A 9626-nucleotide genomic window follows, 5' to 3' on the forward strand; every position below is an offset into this window, starting at 1 on the left:
ATGCTGCACTTTTTAGATGGTTCCTTGGTAACAAGTGCTGAAAACCATGCCTAATTCTCTTAATTGATGGGACGTAATTGTCTGCTTGAAGGCACTGTGGTTAATAAAACACCCTTGAAGCAGTCGGTTACAGTAACTCATCCCCGAATCAAAAGACTGGTGAAACAGCTGAGGGATCTGTGTTGAGGATTGTGAGCTCCTTCAGATTTCTAAACCTCCCACTTGGTGCAGAAGAGACTCTGCCGAGGCCTGAGAGGAGAAGGAAAATCCAGTCTTGAGACGACTGTTTACTCTGCCCCACTCTGACCGAACACTGCATCCATTCATCCAAAAGAAACACTCTGGATAAGCACACACACACACACACACGCACAAAAGTGTCTTTCTATTTTCACAATGGTTATTTATTGACTTCCATTCAGCTTTCATTCATTTCTAAAGATTAACTCCGACTCTTACCTTAAGCTTAACCATTATCAGTACACGCCTAACCCTAAACTCAATTCACACCTTAGCCGTAAACCTAACCCCGGGCAGCGGACCTTGTAGGGGACCGGTGCCCTACAAGGCCCATCGGTCTTCAGACATTCTAGTGACTATGCCAGAAAATGTCTTATATGTATCGTAAGAATTTCAGAGTGCAGGGAGTAACGCTGAAGCATACTCGTGGAAAAACCTTCTAACAAATTTACCGACGTTTGTCCTCCAACCTGCTCAAAGATGCTGCCATTATGTGCCATCACTAAACAGCCCCGAATCTGACCAATCGTGAACTGAACTGGCCTCAGCTGAACTACAGCACCAGACTGAATGAATGGATTATTTCACCGCAGCTGGAGTGTGTTCCTCTCTCTCACACAAAGGAGCGTCTGTACCTCAGATGCTGTGAAGGAAAAGTTGACGTGAACCTAGAGCCAGGTGTTTGAGGAGACTCGCATGGGGCAGAAAACGAAAAGACAGGCTGATTTCCAGAGGTGACAAACAAGCCAGGAGCAGCAGCAGCTTCCAGTGTCATGAGACGTCGCCATGTGAGTAGGTGTCACGGGCAAACACAGATGTATTTATCTAATTCTGTAACACTGCAGGCTGATTACGTCTCATCTGAAAGTAAAAGATGTTTCCGGCACAAAGCTGAAAATCACTTTGCACCGGTGCTGCATCTGTTACCAAGGGAAGCAAAAAAAGAGGCGTAACATCCCCATCTAGTGGACATATTGCATTGTTGCACCTCAAAGGGGTTTGGTTGAAGTTTATGAAGTTCAGCGGTGTCTGGGAGCGGATGACGTCACAAGAAGGATGATGAAATTCCTCATGTCGCCTGAACTGGCTGACATGGGGATGTAAAAGGCTCAAAGACGGGCAAGTTTTCAATGCTGTCTGAAGATTTTTAACTTCAGACACTTGAAATTTTGTTGATTTCTTTTCTTTTTTTAAAATAAAGTGCAAATTAGATTAGTTACAGTGCAATCGTTTCCATTTTTGAGGCAAGGGCGCCTGTTCTTTAAAGCCTTTTGCGTTTTCCTGTGGAAGAGTGAACAGTTTAGCATTGAGCAGTTACACACCAACTGTACTCACAAATGTTGTAGCAAAACAATGTCTAAACCATATGTTCTTATTTAGCACGATCAACTGGAATGACAAAATAGATGACACAGCAAAGAGGCAAACTAGTGCTAAACGTACTTTTTTCTTGTTCGCGATGTTTTTCAGGTTGACATCAAAAGTCAGCCTGCAAGAAGAAGCAGAGAAGGCCAAGTGGTTCACTGGAGCTGGAAACGAGTTACGGCACTTTAAAAAAACAAAACAAAACAAAACACTGCTTAGCTCAGATAAAATTCAAAGCTTTTGAATTTTCCCCATATTGTTCCCACTATGCAAGGATTTTAGTTCAGTCTGATTCTTCATGTTTTTCCAACAGTTTACACTTTTTGGAATTGCAATTGAATTAAATCACATTATTAGTTGTTGGACAAAATAAATGTGGAAAAAAAAAAAGAAGGTGTTATGTGTGCCCTCATAATTTTTTTGTAACGGTTACATTTCTAGACTTGTTTTTATTTGCAGTCACTTTAACAATTTTTTATCGTTATTGTTTAACCGCTGTCGGTCCAATAGAGTCCAACACGTCCACCCTAAGAACTTGAAAAATGGCTCCCAGATGAGTTTTTGTGCACTTTTACCTGTTGGACCCAAATCAGTGACCAGATTTTCCCCAACATAGGACCTTCATGGGCCAATATGAAACCTGCAGACTATCCCACTTCAAAACCCACTTTTTTAGCCCATTTGGTACCCAGTGGGTCCATTTTGTACTCGGGTTTTCATTGCTTCATTTATACCACTACCAAACCTCCTGAGACCCAGCAATACATTTTTGTCCTCTGTGGAGGACATAGGTTTTTTTGTTCATAACTCTGAAACTATACATGCCACTGTATTAAATCCTGTTGGTCCTTAGAGAGGACATCCTAGGACATGTGTTCATATTTGCCACAAGAGAGTCCCGATGTCCTCTCCGAAGGACATACTCTAAAAAGTAAATAAAAACATGTTTTGAAACTTTTTCAGTTGTAGTGATGTTTTTTCACTCCAAAGAGTCATGTAGTGTAAAAACAAAGAAATTTGAAAACTTTTTTTTCTCTGGGTCTCAGGAGTTATAGATGCTCATTTATCGCGATAACTTCTGGGACAATTTATTGTCCAGCAAAATCTGTTCTTGTGACAGACCTGTTTGTAGAAGGAGGCGCTGGCGTTTTACAGCCTGATGCTGTGAATGCAGCGCTTTGGGACATTTGTGTTTTCCTCCGGGATGATAACTTCTTGGGGGTGACCTAGGTGCTGTCCTGTGGGCTTGTTGGTGGCAGGTAATAAATAAATAATAAATATGTAAGTCAAACATCAGGACAGGACAAGTGGAAAACAAAACATCTACTTGTGAAAGACAGTAATTACTGACCAAACTGATATCAAATATCACACACCTGTGTAAAGAGAGGAAAGGGTTACAAAGCCGTTAGTCCGGGAATCTTACACAGACAGGTGGTGGAAGCAAAAGAAGAAGATAGGAGACAGATGGCGAGAGCTGCCCAAGCACGAGATGAACAAGTGTGTCAGGAAAGCAAAGTAAAAGGATTATCGGTTGGCTGTGGCTGGCGGTATAACTCTCCAACTTCATCTGTCAGCTCCTGAGGCCAAGTCTGTTTTCACCTGAGCTTAACTTATGAGCCAATCTGCAAAAACCACAGTAAAAAACATCTGCTTTTGATTACCCTTTTTGCATGAGAAACATCTTTTAGTGTTAACTTACCCAGGGGAAATATGTACATATATATATATATATATATATATATATATATATATATATATATATATATATATATATATATATATATATATATATATATATATATATATATATATATATATATATATATATATATATATATATATATATATATAACTGTACTAACTGTACTAAAATGTCACACTAAATATGTTTCATAAATTATAATGAAGTAAATCTTAAGAGCTATGTTGAAACAACTGATTTCATGCTTGGTAAATTTTAGTAGAATTTAAATACAATTAAAATTCAACTTGAAGTGTATTTCATTTACTTTTATGTGCTAAAGTGCAACTATATGTACACTTATACTTTAAATGTATTTGTGTGCTTATTCTATGCTAGAATTAGACATTTTGATGTTATTTTAAGTGCATTTATAAACCTGTTCACTTTAAAAATCAAATATGTTCTAAATAAATTCTAAATATATTCTCAATCTATTAAGACCCTTTCCGTAACACCTTGCAAATATTGTAATGATCGGCCTAAAAATGATCTCGAAGCATTGCATTTGAACGTAACGCGCACACAGACCACACAACCTCTGAAGTGACGTTCGTAACACAGAGCCGTGGAAAGCCTTGAGCACGCTGGGTGTGGATAAACTTGGTCAGATGAAGAAGTTGGCACAATGTGCAGCGGCGTACGTCGTTCTCTTTCCATCTCTGCGATGCTTTGACCCCGTTTTGCCTTGCAGACCCCTTCCGAGCCCCAACAGGTGCAGCCTGCCGATCAGCTCTCGCACCGTTGCGTTAATCTGAAAATCACATCAGGCAAAATTCACTCTGACATCTAACACACCCATGATTACGCCCCTATAAGTGAAAAGCCCAGAGGGACCATATGGCCCACCTGGCCTGCAGTCCTGCATGTAAGAGGATAACGCTGGTAGTCTGCATGTGTGAGAGAAGGGCGAGAGAGAGAGGGAGAGGGATGGGGAGTCCGTGCTAATCTTTGCTGCTGTCTTAACAGGCTGTTTGTTCAGCAGGTCAGTGTGTACACCGAGGTGACGGAGGAGGATACACTCACACACACACCCACACACGCTTCTGGCTGATTTCAGAGGAAATAAGGAAGAACGTGGCAGTGATGTACCGGTCGCCTGCTCTGGAGAACAACCAGCTGATGGCTTTGTACGGGCAGCAGAGAGAAATTTACTTTGAGAAGGACGAGGACTGCATTAGTGAGGTGAGGCTTTGTACCCACGGTGGCTCTAACGGTAATCATCCTCGTTTTTAAAATCTGCAACTTTTTCCCCCCTCCGTTCAGCATTTTTCAGCTTGAAGTTTAGAGTTGAATCAGACCAATTAAGAAGAAACAGCCTCTCTCTTGTCCTGCGAAGGGGTGCAGGTGTAACAGCAGCAACAGATATAAAGTGTTAAAAGCAATAAACAAAACAAGATTAATAATAATAATAATAATAATAATAATAATAATAATAATAATAATAATAATAATAATAATAATACAAGACTGTAACCGAACTGTGTGGTTTTTACAAAATGCACGTAATTTGCATCGTACATTGAAATGCATTTGATGTTTTATTTGCTTGATGATTTTGATGGTGGCGTTTGACAAAATGTAATGTTTATTGCTTGTTTCGTAGTTGAAGACTGTATGACGTTTTATCTTGTAAACCACTTTGAACTGCCGAGGTGCTGGAATTCGAGTAAACTTGACTTAAGTTGAGAAAAAGACGCAGATTACATGCAGACAGTAAATATCACTTTAGTAAAATGTAACTGCTTTCAAGTGATGGGCATTTACACTACTGTGTGCTTTGGTAGGACACTTTCTACAGGAAATGAACAGGGAGGAATTTATTTTTGTGGACACAAATGGAAGTCAAGTTGCAGTAGAGTCATTTTGCAACTTTAAATAGACTCTTAATTACATGTCTTATGCTGATTTTTTTTATTCATAGAAATAATACAAATGATCTTATTTAGTTCACTATATTTTCAGCTAAAAATGTGTTTCAGTGTTAAAAACGTAGCTTAAAATAGGACTCGTATATCTGCTGCAAAATTCACAAGAACTACTGAAGAGGGTTGAAACAAAATGTTATTTTTTTATGATTGGCTGTAGCTGGTGATGGCATTTCAAACACTGGAAAACAGCATATTTTTTACTTTCTGTAAATTAATTAAAACTAATATTTCTAACTGTTTTTGGGGTATAAGCAAATTAATAGTAAAAAAAAAAGCATAAACTTCAGTGCACTTTTTATGTGTACATCACCTCAGCACAATGTGTTAAAATCCTTTTTAAAAAAAACAAACAAAAAGAAAACCATCAGCATTAATAAAATTGAAAATCGGCTTTAGCCTAAAAAGCATGGTCGCATCTGTGCGTCTAAATGATACTCTAAGCGAAAACCATGAAAATAAAGTCTTCCTGTTTTACGTACAGTCAGCTCACACTAGGACCATCTGAAGGTTTGTTTCTCTAATAATGCAAAATACATCCTCAGTGTTCAACACGCACTGACTGTACCTCCGACCCCCCAGGAGAACGACCAGGACTCGGAGTGCAGCGAGGACGGAAGCGGCGGCCGAGGCGGCCGCAGCTCTCTGTCGCCGGAAATCTACGGCCTGCAGACGGAGGAGCGCGTTTTCTTCTCCAACCAGGAGTACTACAGGAGGCTGGAGGAGCTGAAGAGCGCCCACCTGAGGAACATGGCCGACCTGGAGAGGATGTACATCAGCCAGGGGCAGGACAGGCACGGAGGAAGGGAGGATGACGACGTTCTGGGGAGAGGGAGAAACAGTGAGGAGAAGCAAATGATCCGGTCAGAAACGTTCAGCTGTTCCTTATCGATGTTTGTTCATGTTGTAGAAGCTGCATATTTTGTCACGTTACATCTACAGACCTTAAAAGGGCAGTATTCTGTGTTCTCCAGGCATGCAATGCTATTTTGTAGCATAATCTGGTAATTATGTTAACTGCAGTTATATATATCCATCCATCCATCCATCCATCCATTTTCTTACACCCTTGTCCCTAGTGGGGTAGGGAGGTGCTGGTTTCTATCTCCAGCTAACGTTCCTGGCGAGAGGCGAGGTCACCCTGGACAGGTCGCCAGTCTGTAGCAGGGTGTCGCTATATACAGTACAGACCAAAGGTTTGGACACAACTGTGTGTCCAAACTTTTGGTCTGTACTCAGTTCAGACCAAAAGTTTGGACACACCTTCTCATTGAATTCAATGAGAAGGTGTGTCCAAACTTTTGGTCTGTATGCTGCTGGCTAGTCTGTAGGAGCTGCATCTTGAAGGCGGGGCTAGGTCCGGCCAGGCATTTTGGACAGTTGAATGGTTGCCATGGGAGATTAAAGGATTTCTCAAACACTCATGAAAGGATCAAGGCAACACTCCAGGTGTGTTTTTGGTGAGGGAATCACACAGGATGCAGCTGGTTCGGGTCAAGACTGATTCGGTTCACCTGCATTTGTAGAGAAAATGGCACTCTTCACAGCGAAAGAATCTACATTAAAATTGAAAAAAATAACAACACAGAAAAATAAAAAGAGCATACGTTCTTAGGTTTCATCTTTCTAACACCTACAGTGGAGTTTGGAAATGTCTCCTCAGGCTATTTCACAACGATTCCAACCTTGGAAGTGGGAATGCGCCCATCCACTTTTTTCACTTCCGATACCGATGAAGATATCTGAGTTTTAATGTCGGCCGACACCGATCCGATACAAAAACACGGTGCTGAATCCCCTTAAAATGTTTCTTTTTTTTCCAAATGCAGACACAGATGTCCTGAATTACAAATTGGACAGTACAGCACACTTAGATACACCAATACCTTCACAAGCTTGGTCAAATGTAAACACAAGACAACAGTAATTTGCACTCAGTGCAATTAGGCGAATAACAGCCAATAAAATAAATAAACGTGACTTCACTCAGAGCACAAATGATGGAATTAGATTGAATAGATTTGCCCTTATGTCATCAGTCCCAATATTTCTTTTTTAAATATTGGGACTGATACAGGTGATATCAGATCGAGACATCTCTACTATTGTCATGTGGTTAAAATACCTCACATGTACACAAATATGCACTGCTTTGTGTTGGTCTGTCTCATAAGATCCTCACCAAATTCAGCGATGTCTGTAATGGTAACTTAACGTAGGAAAAAGTACTAAACTAAATAATAATGATGACAATAATGGCTCTCTCGGATGTCATTCAATTTGTTAGGCAAATAAATGCAAGTCAAGCGTACAATAACTCCCGACTTGTAAATGTTTTCATGACAGGAAGGGTAATAGCGCCTTCTTCGGCAGCGGCCCCACCAGGAGGCTGCAGAGGATTAATTCCCAGGAGGAGCTGGACTTCCGTGACACATCCAGCGGCTCTGACCAATCAGAACTCAGCGGAGAGGATTTCCTAGGAGAACTGGGCTGGACTTCCAACCAGCAGCAAACCCTTCAGAGGTTGGTCCTGAAAGTCAGCTTTCACTGAAAGGTTCAGATTGTTATTTTTGAAGATATAACTCTTAAAAAAAAAAAAAACTATTCCTCAGACTGTCTGTGTTGTCCTTGAGAATTCTCTTGTTGAACTGGTTTATTATCAATCCTTCTGGTTTGGGTTGTAAGTCTCCAACTTCAATATTTTGTGCTACTTGAGTTGAACCAGTGTCAAAAAGTATTCTCTTGCATTTTCATCCAGAAAAATGATGCACAGTCCCGAACACATGATGGCCAAGAAGAGCTTCAGGTTTCAGCCGAAAGCCTCTTGTCCCAAACCACAGGGAAGATCGCCCCATCCAACAGGTGCCAGAGCTCAGTCCGGCTCCAAAGTTACCGTCCCCAAACCCTTCCAGATGATGCTGAGAGAAGAGGAGCGGAAGAGGCACAGGGTGCGGACGCGTTCCGAGGTCGAGCTGGAGAACACGCTGCTGAGGCGAGAGCTGGAGGAGCTCCGAGAATGCCAGAAGAAGTTCAGAGCTTCGCCCGCGCCGGCTCACATCCACCTGCCTCTCTACGAGGTCATCAACCGTCGCCCCAGAGGCGGCTGCAACAGCAGCGTCCCTGAAAGGGGCCAGGAGCCTTTCCAATTCTTGGAGAGGGAGAGGAAAAAGAGGGAAGCCAGGATAGCTGCAGAGTTGGGAAACTTTAGTCGGAGAGAGGAGCGACAGGGCTTCAAGGCCACGCCGCTGCCCAGCTCCGTGTACCGCGACGGACGTGCCAAGAGCCCAAGCCGCCGCCACCACCAACTTCAAACTGTCTTCATGATGGAAAGAGAAGCCACAGAGGGCCAGAGTGATCAGAGCTCCGACCCAGAGCAAGAACCCCAGCAGTCTGATTTCTCCCTAGACTTCAGCGGGTCGCAGAGATGTTTGTCGTCCAAGTCAGTGAAGAAGCAGATAGAGCTGTCCATAGAGATGAAGGAGAGGAAGTAGTTTGTCACCATCCATTTCAACGTCCGAGGCAGAAACGTCTGTAAGCATCTGTAGCCAAGTGGATCCCAGCTTCTTCTCACAAACAAGTTATTCTTTTATCGTGTAGAAGAATACGTTTGCACTGCATAGTTGAGCAGTAGCTACGTTGCTCTCTGTACAAACAGCTGGTAGCTCAGGAAGTGTACATCTTTATGAAACGGCAATACTTGGTTGAAGTAATGTTAATGTTTTAGAGCATTATTGGTGTAATAGCATGAGATCGGCTCTGTGCAAAATAAATGTGATTAATTTTGCAATCTTCAAGTCTGTTTCTTAGCGCTTCTTGCCTCAGCACATTGTGGAGTGACTAACATTTGGTTCCAACTAAAACACACATCAGAAAAATGTCACTGCAACCTGTGAGTATAAGAAAACCCATTAACCTACCATACTTATCTGGAGCGGTCTGTGTTACACTGAATTTGAAGAAGACTCAGAATGAAGACAGTCTCTTGAAGAGGAGTCTTAGGGTTGTGTCCATAATTTTCTTGACATTATGTACAATGCTTCTTTGAACCATAATCTCCAGTGGTTCCACAGCAGTTCCCAGAACAGAACCAGCCTTCTTTACCACCAGAAATGGCTTCTTGTCCGTTTCTGGAGACGACCAGACAACTGCAGAATTATCTGAGTATTTCCGCAGGCGACAGAAGTCGGATTTGTGCTAGAAGACTGAAGTGTACAGAGTGAAAACAAATGGTGAGGGTACAGTCCTGAACGTCTTGTTAGACAAGATGGTCAGCACATAGTCCTTCGGTCTCACAATCCACTCAGGTGGACCAACAGGAATCTCTGCAGGACCTTCAGAATGTGGGATGC

At 41.9% G+C, this 9626-nt stretch overlaps 1 protein-coding gene across 1 annotated transcript; it reads left to right on the forward strand.

The window, feature by feature from the left end:
- The first annotated feature begins 560 nt into the window (after positions 1–560).
- Positions 561–9030, forward strand: LOC111606525 (protein FAM161A-like). Its single transcript, XM_023327237.1, has 5 exons — positions 561–1028; positions 4335–4534; positions 5860–6140; positions 7624–7800; positions 8036–9030. Exons 2-5 carry the CDS (start codon positions 4436–4438, stop codon positions 8766–8768), a joined length of 1290 nt encoding a protein of 429 aa, XP_023183005.1. The 5' UTR covers positions 561–1028; positions 4335–4435; the 3' UTR covers positions 8769–9030.
- The last annotated feature ends 596 nt before the right edge of the window (positions 9031–9626 follow it).

Source organism: Xiphophorus maculatus, chromosome 22 (assembly GCF_002775205.1).
Source record: "Xiphophorus maculatus strain JP 163 A chromosome 22, X_maculatus-5.0-male, whole genome shotgun sequence".
Classification (NCBI taxonomy): domain Eukaryota; kingdom Metazoa; phylum Chordata; class Actinopteri; order Cyprinodontiformes; family Poeciliidae; genus Xiphophorus; species Xiphophorus maculatus.

Excerpts from the sequence above, each read along its gene's own strand:
- LOC111606525 (XM_023327237.1), top strand. The coding sequence starts at position 4,436 with ATGTACCGGTCGCCTGCTCTGGAGAACAACCAGCTGATGGCTTTGTAC. Across the intron at positions 6,141-7,623 it reads GAGGAGAAGCAAATGATCCG|GAAGGGTAATAGCGCCTTCT; the intron begins GTCAGAAACGTT and ends TTTTCATGACAG. Across the intron at positions 7,801-8,035 it reads CAGCAGCAAACCCTTCAGAG|AAAAATGATGCACAGTCCCG; the intron begins GTTGGTCCTGAA and ends ATTTTCATCCAG.